This window comes from Nesoenas mayeri, assembly GCF_963082525.1.
Source record: "Nesoenas mayeri genome assembly, chromosome: 20".
NCBI lineage: Eukaryota > Metazoa > Chordata > Aves > Columbiformes > Columbidae > Nesoenas > Nesoenas mayeri.
Window position 1 is genome coordinate 7,820,478 of NC_137569.1, and position 19,348 is coordinate 7,839,825.

General features: G+C 43.6%; 1 protein-coding gene across 2 annotated transcripts in view; it reads right to left on the reverse strand.

Annotated features, from left to right (window-relative positions):
• The window catches only part of AUTS2 (activator of transcription and developmental regulator AUTS2), a gene marked incomplete at both ends in the record, with an annotated part of 710,546 nt that overhangs the window by 11,117 nt on the left and 680,081 nt on the right, over nucleotides 1-19,348 (reverse strand). The window contains 8 exons of one of the 2 annotated variants that reach the window (XM_080357100.1): nucleotides 167-238; nucleotides 2,301-2,330; nucleotides 4,016-4,087; nucleotides 5,814-5,909; nucleotides 9,819-9,863; nucleotides 10,324-10,544; nucleotides 11,741-11,994; nucleotides 13,035-13,500. In XM_080357100.1, the coding sequence (XP_080213226.1) occupies nucleotides 167-238; nucleotides 2,301-2,330; nucleotides 4,016-4,087; nucleotides 5,814-5,909; nucleotides 9,819-9,863; nucleotides 10,324-10,544; nucleotides 11,741-11,994; nucleotides 13,035-13,500 (1,256 nt within the window). The remainder of the gene's footprint in view (nucleotides 1-166; nucleotides 239-2,300; nucleotides 2,331-4,015; nucleotides 4,088-5,813; nucleotides 5,910-9,818; nucleotides 9,864-10,323; nucleotides 10,545-11,740; nucleotides 11,995-13,034; nucleotides 13,501-19,348) is intronic. The other variant, XM_080357101.1, reaches the window with a different exon arrangement.

The window sequence follows — 19,348 nt, forward strand, 5'->3', positions numbered from 1 at the left end:
CCATCACTATGAAATGGAAGGTTATGCTATAGCGCTACATATGGTTACATTAACAAGGCATTAGCCACAGCATAAAACCCCTACCAGCAAGAGTCAAACTCTTAATCTCACAGCTTTGTGCTGCACAGTTCATCTGAAATGCAGGTGTGCCCTTGACTTGACTGACCTTGACTTTCTGTTGGTGATGGTATATCTGCCAGGCAATGTGAACATGCATCGCGCACCACTTTCCAGGTTTCTGGAAAAAAAAAACAGAGAAACATGAATCACTAACTTTCAAGCACCTGTGATGCTTTATTCTAGTTACAGCAACTCTTGCCAGCTCTGCTTTGGTCTAGGGGATTCCTCACCACGCCAGGATAACTGAAAGCAAAGGGTCTCCAGTGCCTCCCCCACAAATCCTCTTGGGAAAACAGAAATGTAAGAATTTGTCCCTTGCTAAGAAGTTTATCTGGATATCCAGGAATGTTCCTTCTTGCTCTCCTCTCCAAATAAACCCATGCTTGGGTTTTAGGCACTCCTGCAATCTTCTGATGCCACTGGCTGAGAATGCAGTTTGTGTTCCTGAAATCAGTGAAACTGTCTCCCAGTCAGCAGCTGCTCTGCGTAGCCAGATTGCTTCACCACCATACATCGGGGTCATTTCCAGAAGCACAGCTATTCTGAGACTAGCCTTTCCATCACAAGATGAAAATGAAAACAATTTCAAAGATCACGCTGGTTTTCAAAATGAATCTGACTCCCTCACATCATTGCTGGTCTGTACCTCCGAAACTTTAGCCCATAAATATAATGAAAAGATTGGAGGTCAGCCAATTGACTCCATTTGGGAAGGCTCTCTGCATCTTTCCTGTCACCGTGCTTTTAAGTTATGGGGTAGAGAGAGGGAGGAAAGAACCAGAGAGTGCTCTTTGGGTTTTTTTGTTGATTTTGTACTCCACTTCCAGGACATCTGGAAATCTCGTCTGAAAAAGACTCACTCAGGATATACTTTCTCTAGCTTTGTTACTTAGGGGTCTATAGTTAACAACACAACTAATGATTCCTGAAGATTTAAAAATAATCACAGGAATTCAAGAAGCTCCTCAAGCTCCTGGTAACTTAGATGTTTCACAAAATATGGCATAGGGTCTGCCTTCTATTTCTAGGTGTTATGTCAAACAGCCGTCTCAAGGCATATCAGGGATAAGAGGGTCATTAGGGGCAGTCAACATGGCTTCACCAAGGGGAAGTCGTGCTTGACCAACCTCATTGACTTTTATGAGGACATAACAAGATGGATGGATGATGACAGAGTGGTGGATGTGCTCTACCTTGACTTGAGTGAGGCATTTGACACAGTCTCCCACAGCATCCTCACAGCTGAACTGAGGGAGTGGGGTCTGGATGAGCGGGTAGTGAGGTGGACTGTGAACTGGCTGAAGGGAAGAAGCCAGAGAGTCGTGGTCAATGGGGCAGAGTCCAGTTGGAGGCTTGGATCTAGTGCAGTGCCTCAGGGGGCAATGCTGGGGCCTGTATTATTCGATATATTCATCAATGATTTCGACGTGGGAATAGAGTGCACTATCATCTGGGTGTTCCTGCTCCGGTGGGGGGATTGGACTGGATGATCTTTCGAGGTCCCTTCCAATCCCTGACATTCTGTGATTCTGTGAAACCACAAAAATAAAACCCATGCCACGTTCTCCTCTAAACTCAAGCCTTCTGCTTATTAACAGAAACCGGCTGTGCTAATGATTTAATGAGTTCACTTGGTTGGTACAATCAAAATACAGACCTTCTTGAACACAGTGAAAAATTATCCAAAAGGTCTGTTTGGAACACTGAAAGACTAGATCCTTCTTTCTAAAGTATTTTGTGTCTGAAGCGGATTGTCTGTCTATACTTCACAGAAAGATACTTGGGTAGGAAGCACCTATTGAATAACACTGAGAACACAGAGTAAATAATAAGAAGCAAAATGGTTCCGTCTGCAGTGAAATGACAAGGGATCACTGCCAGGGCAGGATTTGGCTCATAAAACCTGGTAAGCCAGCGCGAGAGAAGAATTATCAATATTTAAGCTCCAGCATTCATAGTAGAGGATTGCATGAGAAGAGCAGGAAACTTCCAACTTTGAAACTCTGGATTTTCCTCCAGTGACCACCAGATGTATAAAATGAAGGACTGACCGCGCTGCTCAGCAAACACGGTGTAAAATACCCAGGGTAAAACACAGCATTGCTTTATAATTAGTCTATGGCTTTAACCCGGTGGGGACCGAGACGAGCTTGACAAACGATCACAAGAAGATTTCTTACCCTCAACATGGGCCTGAACGGATCTGTCAACTGTGAAGAAGAAATGACAGCTTGGTTACATGCCTGTCACTCAAACAATTGCTCTAATTAACAAATTTGTATTGCTTCATTAGGAGATGAAATTAAAATGTGTGATTTTACTTTCAAATGAAGCCCTTTTGGATAATAATTAGTCCTTAGCCTCCGTATTCGAGCCGGTCTCCCTCCCCCATGGCTGTTGTACCTAAGTGTTGACAAGCAACTAAACAAGCCTCACACAGAGCGCTCTGTCCTCTGGCATCATCGTTAATTTGTTGATTTAATGCTAGAAAAATGGCTGGTTGACTACTCTGAAGAAAAACACACATCTGTCCTTTGGGCAAACTTCTGTTCTCATCTTTCAAAGCCACTCAGCTCTCAAGAAGGCTGGGAGTGGACAGGGCCATGGTTTCACAGGCTTCATCCCACAAATCGGGTTGGAACGGGCTGGAATGGTGTTTCAGACGGGCTCCTGCAAACCAGTGACTGTGTCCATTCAATGGCCACGGTGAAAGGTCCATTTCAGACTGCCTGCTTGCCTGGTGTGTTCTCTGCCACAAAATGGCTTTGCCTTAAATGTTTTTCACATTGCAACAGATCTTGTTAAATGGCAGTTGTAGAAAACCCCCAGTTTTCTCAGTATTATTTTCCTGTGTGGCTTGTTTTTTGAGGTAGGTTGTTTTCTTATTCTCCTTTTCTGCTCACACTTCATCAATTAATGCTGGAAAATAAGTTCAATTTATTGGGTATTCCTCATTTGTTCTGGATTTTCTCTTCTGAAATGCAATACTAAAGGAGATTTATAGTTGTAAGAGGTACTTTGCAGACTCGGTGATGGCACAATAAATCACCCTGAAATAATCGAAACTACACTAGAAGTTGAAAGGGAGCAGAAAGCCAAATGACTTAATGATGGGAGGCTCTAGTTATCTCTTCAATTAGACGGAATAAACAGAAACAAAAAAACGTGGATCCTTTCAGCATAAAGCTCAACTACAGCTCCAATTCAGAGCAAACCAAAGTATTGGAATGTGGCATAACCCAAAGAAAAGAGCTCTGCTGTATGGACAAGTTGAGCCATCGCACAACACGGATTTTCAAGCGGAGCTCCCCATTGCTTTTGTCAGAGTTCTGCTAAAAATATGACTGCATGATGTTCCTCACTGCAAACAACCTCTATTAACTCGAACACGCAAACAACCCATGGGCATTCAGAAAGAACAGAAAAAGGCTAAAAGACAAAGTGCTGAGACAATAAATGCTATCCACATACGCTAGAACTCAAAAATCCAGAGGCGCCAAGCGATCAATAAAGTGCATCTGTATTTCACCGGTGCAATCAATGATACAGTAACCAAGGGAATTACTGTCATTACCCACATTAAAAACAATTACAGAGTATAAACATAAATCTCGAGGAGGTTTGTACATTTCTGCGTTGAATTGGACTTTTATGCCTTCACCCCTGGGCTCGCGGGGCTGCCTGCTGACAGCACGGAAAGAGCTCACCCATCGCACACCAGCTCTTTGCTTTTGCTAATGATGAACAGAAGGATCAGGCTTAACTTGCTCTCATACAACTTCTGTAGCTTAGTTCAGACTAAGCTTCAATGTCAGGATATTAATTTGGACACATCAAAGATGGTAGCTCTAGCGTTAAAGGTTTGTAGGAGGAAAAGATAACATTTTCTACAGACCCGTGGATCTTTCTGTAGAAGGGTGTGTGGGACAGTTCCAGGTCTGGCTGCAACATCAATAGGATTGGAAGTCTAGAAATAGCACAAGGAAAGAGAGAATTAATGAGTAACACAATGCATAAGTGAAAAATAAGACTTTTTGTTTCATTAACATTGCCTAAGCAATGAAGATAGACATTTAGAGAGAAAAGGATAACCGTTATCCACTTAGCCATACATGTATTATCATCTCAGATTTCAAACTTCCATTGTCCACCAACTTCCCATTACTTAGAGTAACACAAAAGATGTGAGGGAACTGTGTCTGTGTACACTGGAAAATCTTCCCACTATTGAAAACCTGATCAGCAACAGATTTATGATACAGCATCTAAAGCAGAATTTGGAGGACTGAGCTTGTGCTCTGCTGCTCATTAATAACGCACTGGAACTGGCTCAAACCGCAGACCTGAAAGCATCAGGAACCTCTTTAGTCACTGTACAAGGATGAGAACGCCATCCACAATGAACTTTTATCATATGGATATGCGGAAAAGGCAACAACCAGCTGAAAACATTAAAGCTTTTCTCATAATCTGAATGTAAATACTCAGCTAATATAGCAACATGTATCTTTGTGGGAAGGAGGAAAAAGAAAACCCCACAAAAAACCCAAACAAACCGACATTTAGACAGAGCATCTTCCTACGTTAAAATGAAGAAAAATAGAAATCAGCTACAGTATAACTAACAATTAAGTAACAGAGTTGTTAACAGTCTGATTACCATACATATGAAGAATTCCACTAATGAACTGCAATTTACATATTCAGTCATTACAGTGGATGGGCCAATCTAAGAAAGAAGGTGTCTTCTCTGCAGAAATTTCAAGTCCTGATTTCAGCCTTCAGTTGCAAAGACTACAGACTAGAGAACATGATTTCCTCCCACTTATAAATCAAGAGTGACTTCATGAAAACAAAAGAAAAAACTCCACACTCATCACATTTATCTATCCCAGTCATCTCAAATGAGAGGAGAACTAAATCAGTGTAGTTCATTGTGGTGGAGCTGTGGGATAATTATGGAAATGAGTAAACAATAATGATCATGATTTCTTAAAACCTGATTATTACATGACCTTACATTAATGCATACTATCTGAGAACTAATTATATTGCTTCTAAAGTTAACTATGCCATTTTATAAATATATATTTTCAAAGTACGTTGATATATCTGAACATGCCTCTGTGGAATTAGGCTGTAACTCAGATCTCAATTGCTCCAGAATCTGAGCTACATTGTAAACCTAAACTTACCCTGGCTCACACCACCAGTATCACAGAATCACAGCATGTCAGGGGTTGGAAGGGACCTGGAAAGCTCATCCAGTGCAATCCCCCCATGAAGCAGGAACACCCAGATGAGGTTACACAGGAAGGTGTCCAGGCGGGTTGGAATGTCTGCACAGAAGGAGACTCCACAACCCCCCTGGGCAGCCTGGGCCAGGCTCTGCCACCCTCACCGGGAACAAGTTTCTTCTCATATTTAAGTGGAACCTCCTGTGTTCCAGTTTGAACCCATTACCCCTTGTCCTATCAGTGGTTGTCACCAAGAAGAGCCTGGCTCCATCCTCCTGACACTCACCCTTTAGATATCTGTAAACATTAATGAGTCCCCCCTCAGTGTCCTCTTGTCCAGCTCCAGAGCCCCAGCTCCCTCAGCCTTTCCTCACCCGGGAGATGCTCCACTCCCTGCAGCATCTTTGTTGCCCAGTATATTTGAATAGTGACAAATACAAGTAATTTCTTTCTTACCTTGGGTTGAAACGCTCCTTGTAGCGAGCCAAAGGGGCCGGTTGGAGGGATCATGGGAGGAATACCTGATACAGCTGGAGGATAGGAGTGAAACAGCTGGAACAGACAGACAGAAGGACATAAATACAAGTTCAAACTCCAAATGAAGGCAGGAAGTTGAAGAAGGCAGCGAAAGCATTCCTACACAACAGCAGGGAAATGGGACATGGAGAAAACTGAGCAGCGCTGAAGAAGTGATCTCGTTGCAACAATGTTAGTTAAAGCAGTCGATGGAATGTTCTCAAATGTCATGATGTTTAGAGCTTAAAAGCAGTTCCAAAATCATAAAGACATCAAACTGTCCCCTGGATTAAGCCATAGTGTAAGACATTTTTTTAAAAATTTTCAATTATTATTTTTAAATTGAATAGAGGTTTTAAATGGTTGCAGTTTGCAAACTGTTTCAAGAGAAAACGCAGAATCCTGAGCCAAATAAGACTCAGAAATCTACCTTTAAGTGGAAAAAAACCCTTATGAGTTCTAGGATACTGTATCATTAAAACTCCATTAGTACGTTAGGATTTTAATAGTATCTCTAGGAAATGAGGAAAATACGCACAATTCTTAGTTCATTAGCCCGTCTGAGAGGATATCCTGCCACATCTAATATTAGCAGAAAGACTATCAAATTCATTACAAATTACTATTTAAACAAAATGTTGAGGCAGAACCCCCCAAAAATTAGGGTGTTGTTTTTATAAAGACAGACTAGTAAGGATAAAAATCGCCAATCTCCACTGACCTCACTAATCCCAATGTCTCTGTTCTAAGAGAATTTAGGGGGGAAAAAAAAGAAGAAAATGCTGTTCTGTACTAATACAGACAAATACATGGGAAACGAGCAAGTAAAGTCAATCATAACATCCAGTTCTCATCTTGTCTCTGTGGCCTGGCCGTGGGGGTTAATTCCAAGGAAAATGCTGAGATTACACACAAAATCGCTTTCTGGTAGGAGTCAGGGCTTCAAAGCATCACACTACAAATATGTTCTCACTGCGAAACCTCAGGATCTAAGGGGGTGGCTGCTCACTCCCCTGGTATTGCCACCCCAAAACCTAACGGGGTTACCTGCGGATACAAATTCACCTCGCAGCACAGAACCCCATCTACTGTAGGCTACTTTTAAGATCAAAATTAATGAGTTAATGGCCAATTGAACAGAAGCAGGACCGGGCAAAGTAAAAGACTGGATGTGTGGCAAACACTGAGAAAATCACATCCCAGAGTAAATCAGTACCGCAGAGTTTTCATGGATTTGCTTATACCAGGCATATATATGTGCTTTTCTTAATCATTTTTCCTTCCACTAATTTGCCGTGCAAGGTCATATATTCACATTATGTCTGCTAAAAGCTGAGAAAATATTTCAGTATTTTAGATGTATCAAAAGATTTTCTCGGTTTAAAAGCATGGTATCAAGTCTCCTTTCACAACATGTATCTATTGCTGGTTTTAGTTCTATTTAATTTGGACCTGCTCCATTCAACGGTGCAGAAAGCATTTTTAGATTAGTTGATACTGAACTGCGGGCATTTGAGAAATCATTAAAAGACACATGTCCTCATGTACAATAACTTTTAATGAGTAAAATGTGCTTTAAATCCTCCAGTGTCTTCTGCATTTAATTCTGTGTGTAATGGGCTCATTCCAAATGGTGGAAAGAGACATAATACTTAATATTCTATTGGCTGTAACTAATAATAGGGAATGCTTTCCTTTGAGTTTTATAACAACTGGTAAGTTAATTAAATGTGACCTTTCCTCAAGGTCAGAATTATTAATGAAATATAAACATTGTATCTCCAGGATCTCTTTGTATCAGTTAAAATTCCTCCAGCTTTCAAAATAACATCTTTCACAGACACTGTTTCCTTTCCATCCCTCTCTTTTCAGCTGCATTTTCCCCTCTGAGCTTTCTCCAGGGACCAAGTGCATTCTAACACTAAACCAGACCCAGCACTAAGTGTAGCTAAAAGTACCACCTCACTGTGCCACAGTAAGGCCCTCTCAAAACCAGAAATGACTGTAAAATCGAAGATGCCAAGAAAGAAAAGTGTTCTCAAGCTCTGCGAGAGCTTCTTTGTTAGCTGTGTTCCCTGAAGCAGATTGATTTTAACTCTCAAACAGACCTTTTCTCCTGCAAAGTTCACTTATAAGCTTTAAAAACATTGCCAGCTTTTTAAAGATAGTGTGGATCTATAGTGGAAACTCCTGTCACTAGGAAAAGGTCTATGGAAGCGCCACAGTTTCACAGTATTTCTACAATAGGAAAAGCCCCATCGGGTGTGCACTTGTGACAGCAAAAATATGTGTTTTGGTAGCGTGGCTGCTCAGGAAACTGATGCCAGCAGCTCCTCTGTCACCTATACAATCTATAGTCATATAGAAGAGATCACTGAAATACCCTGGTTAGTATGGCCTTGCTGTAGTTTAAGAAAGACTGTTAATCCAATGTAGCTGTTGATCTGGTATTAGCTTGGTAAATACCCAACAGACACATCAGCGGTTACTTTGCAAGCACTTCCCAAGGACAAACCTCTCCTGGAGGAAGGGCAGGGGCCGTGGGAGGAGCAGAGCAAACACTGTGGGACACCTTGCCTCACTTTAAAGGGGGTTATACCGTGACCTTTGCAATTCAGGTAACTGCCAGACTTGTAAAAAGTCATGAAATTCAAAATTAAATTGTCACTAAATTCAAGAAGTGTAGACAGGTGAGACTTTCGCATGTTTCCTTTATCAAGTGTTGACTTCTGCGCTTTATTTGCCCAAAGTCCATGTACCTGTTTCCAGTTCTGTGTTCCTGCCTGAATCAACACGCCACAATGGATGATAATATATCTTTTGAATCCATGTAGATAAGAGTGCAATTTTGCAAACAATGATGCGAATGAACAGCATTACCCTTTTGAGGAAAAGTGATTATTGTAGGCTCAAATGTTTGCCTAATACTCCTAGAGCCCTGATCCTGGAAACACACCCATACAGTTCAAGTCACTGAAATGAGGTGTCAGAAATGAATGGGACTATTCACGCGTACTGCAGGCGTGAGCCGTTGGCAGGAACTGTGTTTCATCGGTACAGCAGAAAGCACCACATTATCATCTTAACCAGTTTTTTTTGCCCAGTTCCACTTCTAAGCAAAACCAACACATAAAGCCAAGTGCTTTGCCAATTTCTGAGTGCTGATGCAGTACTCCTTCTCTCATCAAAATCTCGCTATTGGATTTAGAAATCTTGTCATCTTCAACCGGATACACGCCTCTGCCAATATGATGAAGGAAATGCATTTTAGCAGCGAATGAATCAGTACATTCAAACCTTTAAGAGCAGAAGATTTACAATTAATTGGAATATTAAAAATTAGTTAATCTCAACAAATAACATTTTTGGTAGCTCTTAAACACATCTAGTGCATAGCTGGATTCATGTTGCTGTCATTGAATAGAGCTTTCAAAACATAACAAGCCCAGTGGATCAGATGTGCCTTTGAAATCTGAAGAATAAGACAAGTTTTCAGATTTTATAAACCAAAATGTGATATATTAGGAAAACGATTAGATTACCTATCCCTGAAGGATTTGTATGATAGTTTGTCATTTCAAGTTTCTTAGGAAAAACATCAGTCTAAGGGTTTGTGGCACAACTGAAACACAGAGATGAAATTACTGCTCTCTCCTGTTTCATCCAACAGTCAGCTCTTCTGTCTCATCTTTTTCACATCAAACCTGTCTTCAAATGCCGTATGAGCAAGAGATCTTTTGATTGGAAAAGCTGATACTGCATCTTTGTCAGAAACAAGCACCACGAATGCAAGCCTTCGAAAGCCAAAGCAACCAAGAACGATAATGGTAAATCCTGGAGTGATGACTGGGGCGAGGTTTGACATTGTGCCATTGAGTGAGTGGTGATCCCAACCCACCACAGAAAAGCAGTCAAGTCAGTTTTAAACAGAGCAGTAAAACTCACACTGTGACGGTAGAAGGGGTCAACTTTTGTAGGGTATTTGTCAAACTGCAAAGGGATCAAAGCACAAACTAGTTACTTTATATTTCCTTGCCTTACTTCCGTTGGTAAAATAGAAGACTACTTCTCTATTATTTGCCAACCAACAGAGAGGGAAAAATATGCAGAAAATTAGCTTCCAATTGGGGATTTTTCTTTCTTCAAAGCAAAACAAGGTCTTTAGGAGACAGGAGAAAGGAGGATGCAGCAGAGTGCAGCACTCCAAGCACGGGGAAGTCCCATGCACGGGGCTCTGTCACCCGACAGCCTCGGCCCTCATCCCCTCACTGCCACCGGCACCTACTGCACGGGTGACAATGGTGAGGAAGGGACAGTCCTTCCTCTCCTACCCAACCACACCTGGGCAGCAGAGTACACCTTCCCCGCAACCGGGCAAATTCTTAAATGGTTGTAATAAAGAATAGAGTTGTGCTCTACTTATCCTCACATTTCTGCCTGGGGTACGCACCATGGGCGGTGCTGGCGTCGGCATGATGGCAGTGGGTGGGATGGCGTGCGGGAAAGGCGTGAAGGTGTGCTGGTGTGTGTGTTGGTGTGTGTGCTGGTGCTGATGCTGGTGTTGGTGGAACTCGGTCCTCAGGTACGGCGGCGGGCCCAGCGAGGCCCCGCGATCCGCGCTCTGTGAGGCCAAAAATCGCGTGTTCAGTTCCTGACGGAGAAGATCTTGTTCTGAAAAACAAGCAAAACAAGCCCTGTGACCTCAGGGACTTTTCCAGATCTTGTGCCACTTACTTTTTCTGGCTGTGGTAGCAACACTGTATTTAGAACTTCTTGGTGGTAAATTGTGACACTGTACAGGGTTAAGAAAGCTCCTTCAGATGTACACCCAAAGCCTCCATCTCCCCTCTCTCACCAAGCCTGTCCTCACTGCAGCATTAACCTGAGGGTTCTGCCTAAACGGGTATGGACATGGACATAGTCCCAAATAGGTGAGAAGGTACGTGTAACCTGGAGTGAGTAAACATCGAGGGGCTGCTGCTAACAGGAGTAACATCCTGCTGCACGGCCCAAAACGATGTTACTCGAACGCTGATAATCCTTCATCTTCCCCCAGTTCTCTCTCAGTGACCTGGGAGGAACAGACACGTTATATCTCCCCACAGTCGAAGGATAAAAGAGCACAATTTTATCCACTGATAAAAATCTCTACATCTCACCCCACACACACAGTCCTGAGCTGAGGAGCACTGTGTGCCCAGCCAGCAGAGACATTCCCCCTAGCCAGAGAATCCACGCTGAGCACAGACCACAGCTGCAGCAAAGATGTTTGCTAAGGGGGTCACAGAGTCTGTGGGCACATTATGAGCACTCGTGTGCTTCTACCATGAGGAGAAGCAGCAGACGTGGAAAAAGCACAGCCTTCTGAATATAGCCATTCCCAGGGCAGAAGAAATGTCATTGGGTATGTCTAGGTGATTTTTGCTTTGCTATCACCCCAAATCATAGAACTATAGAATGGCTGGGGTTGGAAGGGACATTAAAGACTATCCTGCCATGGGTAGGGACATCTTCCACCAGACCAGGTTGCTCAGAGCCCCGTCCAGCCTGGCCTTGAACATGGCCAGGGATGGGGCATCCACAGCTTCTCTGCGCAGCCTGTTCACCACCCTCATGGGGACAAATTTCTTCCTCATATCTAATCTAAATCTCCCCTCTTGCAGTTTATTACCCCTTGTCCTATCACCACATGCCCTTGTAAAAAGTCGCCCTCTAGCTTTCTTGTTTGGCTGCTTTAAGTTCTCCCTCACAACGGGTACAGCCTCTACCCAACCAACAGCCATCATCAAACCCCAAAAAAGACTAATTCTGACTAAAGCTGGAGAACTGGCTCCTCACGCTGGGGCCACGATTCATCTGTCTCTTACCTGAGTAAGTGCTACCAGCTGGGTGTCCTGGAACCTGCAGCGTCCCTGACGTCAATGGCGGTGGAGGAGGCAAAGCCGTAGGAGGGGCAAACATATTGGGGTGATGTGGGTGCGCAGGGGGCTGGAGGGTGGGCGTGAAGGTGTGCAGGGGGCTGTGGCTGGGCAGGGACAGGGGGAACGGCGAGGCCGAGGGATGGTGAGAGATGTGGGGAGGAGGGGCCTGAGTCTTGGCAGGAGTGCTGCTTCTGCTGCTGCTGTTAACGAAAAGAAAAGCAATTAAGCGGTTGCATGGAAGAGAGAAAAGCTCCAAACGTACACATACACAAACCACCAAGCTATGCATGGCTCATGTTAAACACATTGCTAATGTACATTATTCATTACAAATGTAAGTTACCATTCTGCTTTTCTAGCAACACCACTGTGATACTCCTTTCTCCAACCATCTGCTGCACCTTTTCTACTATCTTTTACTTCCTGTGGTCTCTCCACACCAAAAGTCAAGACAGATTTTCCCCTCTGTAAGAGGCTGATATTCTGTCCTCCAACAGCACAGGAATGACACACAAAGGAGTAATCAGCCCTGTGCATTCATTACTTAATTATCAGGTCCTTTCTACATGACTGCTTCTGATTCATGTTTTCAGGCAAATGAAGCTCAAAATCAGTGATCACTGCATCAATAAAAGTTATTTTTTTTTTTTTTTTTTTTGCTATGACTTAGTAAGATGAAAGCCTGCAGAAAATGGGAAACAAAGTTCAGAAGGCAACAATGGATATATGCTTATTGTACAGAATCTTAGAATCATTTTGGTTGGGAAGAGACCCTCAGGATCACCAAGTCCAACCACAGTCTAACTAGCACTAACCCATGTCCCTAAGAACCTCGCCTAAATGCCTTTTAAACCCTTCAGGGATGGTGACTCCACCACTGCCCTGGGCAGCCTGTTCCAATGCCCAACAGCCCTTTCTGGGAAGAATTTTTTCCCAATATCTGATCTAAACCTCCCCTGGTACAAGTTGAGGACATTAACTAAACCAAGCACTCGAGAATATCTAGCATTTATGAGAACACTAGATCAGAAATAAGGTGATCCTGGCTCATTTCAGGAAAAAACTTAAGGTTAAATGTACAAAGCTCCCTTTATTTCCCAGACATGGGACAGAATGTGCTGTTACTCCTCTCCTTTAGCTAATTCCTCTCCGCTTCCTCCAGGCACGGTGAAGCACCACCATGAGGCAGCAAGTCTGCAAAACATGGGCTTTTAGCACGCACGTGTTTCTGTCCACCTACCTTAGGCTGTTGAGGCTTAAACTGCTGCTGTTATAGGCAGAGAGTGGCTGCGAGAGGCTCTGAGACGCCGGATGGGGCTGCACCGGCGGCAGGCTGGGATGCGCCGGCTGCACCGGCGACTGCGGCCGCGGCGGGTGCTGCAGGGGCGGCTGCGGCGCGGGCCGGGCGGCTTCTTCGGGCGCTGGCGGCGCCTGCGCGGGTGGTGGGGGCGGCTGGGCCGGGGGCTCCGGCCGCGGGGCCAGCGCAGGGCTGGGCGCCTCGGGCTGCGGCTCCGGCTGGGGCTGGGCCAGAGGCTGCGTCACCTGAGGACAAGGGTCTTTAGGCACCACAGGCTCAAGTATTGGGTCTTTACTGCTGTCCTGGCTCTTCTCTTGGCTCCTTTCTAATCCTGATATTTTCGGGACAGCTGGGCCCCTAGCACCAGGGTCGTCATGTTCAGTTAATGCACTGACTCCTAACTCTTTATCTGCAACAACAGAAAAAAGAGAGAAAACAGTTGAGTATGTGACAAGATGGGCAAAACCAAACTCAATGCGGTGCCAGAGTCGTGCTCTGGGCAGTGACATTTTGTTTTCATCAAGGACCAGGCCAACCTGAAACCAAATCAAACCCAACATCATTCCCAGCAGCATCCCTAACCCTCAAGTCCTTCTTCTGATACTTTTCCTATTTTATCACAGGGAGGAAGTTTCTGGTTTTCTTCATTAATATACAAAAAAGCAAATACACAAAAGTTCAGCTCAGAGCAGTGGTTCAAGTGCTCTAAAAAGATTTGAGTCAGATTTCCCCCAAAATCCCCACCTCTGCCCCAGGGAAATACCAGGAGGGGTTGTGCTTTGCTTTGTTCTGTCTCTGTAGCACAACATACAACCTCCGGACTTGCCTCCTGGCTCTTGTCTCCCAGGGATTCATTTCTCAGCTTTCCCATGCAACCATGTAGCATTTCCTTGATTTTTAGAAAAAATTAGCTTTGCACAATAATCGCACGGCCCCAAGATTTGGGGCCATCAAACAGCGCTGATAAATTTGTAAGCGTAGGTAAATAATCTGTAGGTGTATTTAGCAAAGTCAGACCCTAAATGATCAGGTAAAATCCTCTGAAATTATCTACTGACTCATGTAAGCACAAATTGCCACAGCACGAGAGGAGCTCCGCAAGAAGCCAGGCTGCACCGCCAGCTGCTGCTTTTCTAGGCGCATCCCTTCATCTCTAATTACTATTACATGTTTACTACAACATCTCCATTACCTGGGCTGCCAAATGAACAGAACAAAGAGGTTAAGGGAAATAATCTATTTTTGCCTCAATTTTTCTTTCAGCGATGTTAATTTTTGATGTTACTTTTCAGAACAATGGCCGAAGAAGTTGAGAAAGCAACATGATTAGTCTTGAATACGTTTTTCTTAAAGACATGAGAACTGGACAACAACCTTTGCATGTGAGTATGTGCATCTGCCTCTCACCTTCTTCTTCCAATAACTCTCCTCAAAATAAACCACTTGGTAGAGACCTTGTGTAGCAACACCATTTTCTATTACTGTTACTCCGTGATCACTTCCTTACTGAGCCACTGAGGGAACAAACGCAATGTGAGCTCTGGGCCTTATTACACAAAGTCTAAACCTTACAACACATATTAGTAGAAACCCATGTTTTTTCAGTTTAGCTGGTCATGGAATTACTTTAGGTTTCCATCCCTTTAATAATAATGAATGTATGGGGTTAATGGAAAGTATGCAGGGTTCAAAATAATCTTAAGACGGGGAAACTTTACTCATTCTTCAGCCAGGTTTAAGCCTGGCAGAAATGGGTCATCACTGGGGTTTCATGTAATGCAGAGATCCCAGCAAAGTAAGTCAGGCTCATGTTACTGAGAGTTTTACAGGCCCTGTACCATGGCGAGCAGCCTGGTAACCTGGAGTTCACATTTTATTAATAGTTTGCAGACTATTTTCCTAAAAGGGAAAAGCCCTTTTCGGGGTAAAAAGGAGGTAAAGAGAAGAAGAAACGTAAACAGACTTATTTGATGAGGATGTACTTCAATCACTTCTGAGTACGCAATCTGAACTGGCACAGGGGCTCCTCCTCGAATTCGGATCAGCAAACTATGGGGACAACAGTGGGACTCCAGAGGAATAAAAATAATTACTCTGTGTATACCTAAGTTCTATCTCATTGCAAGTAAATTGCAGGTTATAAAGAAAGGAAACTCCGTTTGCATTAAATCTTTGGATCCATCCTGTTTGGTCAAACATTATTAAAAGTTAGACTGTGATCACCACACCTGTTAAGGCAGGTCCTCAGGGAGGAAAGAAATGAGCAACAATTTGTTCAGAAACAAGTGGATCTATATTCCTAGTCCTTACAGGTGTATGAGTTACAACATTTTGGGTTTTTTAACAGAAAGGCATAATAATTATGGCTTTCAGGGCTTTCCTTCTCATTAGAAACTCCCTACAAGGTGAATCCCCAGTAGGTGGTCTGAGAATCCCGCAGAGGTGAAGCGTCCCCGCTCTGGGGAACACCCTGCACGCCGTGCATTCATTACATCTTTTCACCGGGTATTTTTAGTGTCTCTTGTGTGTGCCATTGATTCAGCAGCTCTGTGCTGGGGAGGCTGCTCCTCCCCGGAGAACAGGGCTATGGATCCTGCTGTCCTCTGGGGATTTCTGGCCGCTGCTTACATCTTCATTACGCAGCCCCTTAAGTACCACTCCTGTTAGTTCATCGCTTAGAAGATGCTGTATTTACTAAGATAATGTTATTCCAAATGTCAAACACTGAAGGTGTGTGCAGTGTTTCTCCCTCTCTCTCACACCATCGCCCCTATGCTAAACTCCAAAGTATCTGTGACCCCAAGGTGCCCAGTACAGGCAGCCCTGCACGGCTGATAATTATGATATATAAATCAGAAAGAATTCTTCATCCCACAGTATCTACTTAGGGAGTTGAAATCCCACAACAGTGATGAACGCTACCAATTAGTGTTTCATAAGGAGGGCTCAAGTCTTCATCAACAGCACTTCAAGGTCATACGTACAAGATTACTCTTTTCCTACCAGTACGTCTTTGCACATCACGTTATTTCAGAATGGAGACTGACTAGCCCAGTGTAAAAACTAAGAGGAAAACACCCCTTTGTGTCACTAAGACACAGACAACCAAACTACACAACTTTCTGAGTTTATATATCATAGGAATTCAATTCCATTCAGCAGCTAAAGAAGCAAATGAGCCAACTTCATCTGATGGCATTATTATTGAATTTAAAAATAGCATTCATTTTCTTTTACTACTCTGAAAAGTTTAACTCTTCTCTTGACAATATTACCTCTGCCTAACTAAAATATTCTGCAAACTTCTTAATGCAAGAGAAAAAATTTTACATCTTTCAAAAAATATAAACCCAATTTTATTCAGTTTTAACGTGGATAAACGGGCAACTGGGACAAACTGTCACAACTGATACCAACGTCGTAACTTCTCTGAAGTCAGTGGAAAGCAGAGAACGTATATCCCGCTGACCACTGGCCCGGCCAGGAATATTCAACAAGCATTTTACAAGGTTTGAAATAATTAATCAGATTTCAGACCTGATTGTACATTCCATATTGAGCAGACGTTGGTCAACGCAACATTTGGATAATAAAGGCAGATGACAGAAACTATTACTGCGAAGCAGGGAGGAGGTTGCTGGGTGTACCAGCCAGCATCCAGGCCCCAAAGCAATTCATCTGCTCTACTGGATACACAGAATTTGCTAAACACTATTTTTATTTTTAGCACACGGTCATCCTTCATCCTGATCTCCAAGGATGCTAACAGAGTATTCGATTATGCAAATCAAACCCATACATTTGAAGGCATCGTTATGAGCGGCTCTGTCATCTGCTGACACCAGTTATTCCACTGTAAGCAGGTATTTAGTACAACTGAACAGCAGGACTGGTGACACACTTTGTACTTCATTATAAAACAGAGAAGAAAATCATTCAGGACAAAAGATTCTGCTACCTCCTGTTAAAAATGTTCATCTTCTGCGTTGAAATGGACTTAATTGTCAACAATAAAGTTGCAGATCAATGAAAAGCAGCACTCGGTGGAATTGCACAAGATGTTGACAATTCTCCAGTCATTGAGCTGCTTCTGGCCTTGATTGGAGAAGGCTGAGTCCTCCAATATTGTACATGAAACAATTTATTTCATTCAGCTGTTAAACAGAACACACGCCATAAATGTGATTCTGACATCCTGTACACTGGGAGTATAATACTGAAAGCACTTCATGTTTGATTTCTCTTTAAGTGCCTCTTAGTAAGAAAGGATGGGGATAGAGCTTTCTAGAGGAAAGTGAAGTATAGAACACTCAAACACCCTTCTCTCAGAAATCATCATATTTTACTTAAAAGGAATAGACGCATGCAATTGTAACATGCTACCAGAGCCTGGAGAAACACCACGAAAACTCCATCCTGCTTCAGCATACACATGCAGAGCCAAAGGGGTATTTCCAATAGGGAAAAAAATCTCTTGGTTTCCTAACTTTTCCAGTTAGGAAACAATAAATGACATCATTAACGACGTAACCCTGAAGCACTGAGCAGCCAGAAGCAGCACCGCAGTGTTTGCTGAAGCCGGCAAACCCCACGTGGGAAGTGGCGCTGACAAAGTCCTTGGGGGATGTTTTTTGATAAAAATAGGTTTGAGCACGAAGAGCTTTAGCTTCCTGTATCAATGCTGTGTTTTACGTAAATAAATCCAGACCTTGTAATCACAATATTCATAAAGCACACCTAATTCCACAGAAAAATGGAAATCACCTTATTAAATCTGGTCCATGTGTCCTAACACTGACTGCAGCCAGCACAAGATTTTTCCAAAACAGGTGTAAAAATCTCGCAGCCGGATTGTAAAACAACGTGTCCAACCCAGCAGATCTCATGCTGATCTCTGCTAAGACTGGCTTATACCCAAAAGCCTGGGGTTTTCTTCCAAGATCTTCTAGAATTGTGATAACAACCGTGGGCTTGTTATGCACATAAATCTCAAGTCCCTTCTGAGTATTCTCAAGTTCAGCAGTAAATTTCTTAGTATGTCATCTGAAAATATTCCTTCCACAATGTTCTTATTTCTCACCTTTTAATTCCGCTTGGTTCTTCCAAGTCTGTGAGAAAAAGACTTCCCTACAAACCATTGGCATCACCCATTCCTTTACAAAATCATTTCCCCTCGTATCTCCTCTATAACTATCTTCCCAGTCTTTCTTCCTACAAGACCTTTCCCACCTGCCTGATCACTCTGTTATTATTTTTTCTGCTACCCCTCGCACGTCTCAGCTTCTCCAACACCTTCAGGAAGCGGTTGACCCGCTCTGCCCAGCCCTCAGTACCCCAACCACTCATTTAACCCAATGCATTTTCATCCCCACTGTATTATTCCCCACCCGATTCCTCACTCACATTGTATGAAGGTGCAGATGCGAGGGAAGGCCAGCGTTAAACCATGTCTAGTAACACCCAGCTTGTCTTGACCTGTCCTGGCTACTCCAGAGCCCTGTGAATTCTACAGGCACCTGCATTTTGTGGTTTAACATGTCCAGACTGACCTTCAGTCCCTGTTCTCCCAGCCTGATGAGGTTTCTCTGTGGTTTCCGACAGCCTTTTCCAGCTCCAAGTACCATAGACACCCTTAGATCAGGTGTAACTGCTGCTGTTTGCCCTCCTGTCTTTCACATTGACCAACTCGGGACAGAGGAATCATGCCCTTAAACCAACACCACATCACAAACAGATAGTGATGAAAACAACTCTTTGCTTTCCTTTCTTCAGCTACATTTTATTGGTAAGAATCCCTTGGTTCTTGCTTTGCAGCAACTGAGTTTCCACAGTAGCCTTTTCCTCAGATCTTCCCAAGGTCTCCTGCAAGCCTGGATCAATTAAAGCAATGTGAATGTTTGCGGCTTTGACACTTCAAAGGAATTAAACCAGCTCAGTGAGACAACATCCCTCTCTTTAAAACTTCCCAGACCGAATCTCCCTCCGTGACAGCGCAAGCGCTGTTAAAGCACATTGAGTCGCTCTGCAGACACAAGCCAAGCTGGTGCTGTGTGCGTCTCCTTGGCCGGTGCGTGGAGAAGAGGACGGGCTGCCTGTTCTTGTCCCCAAACCTGTCCCTGGGTCGTGCAACCCAACCGGCTCAGCAGAGAGAAACTGCTGAGAGCAGAGATGAAACCCCCAGAGAGTCGGGCCAAGACACAACAGCACAACCCGGCATCCCTCAGAGGAGTCGGCACTTGCAAAGATCTGTCTGGTCC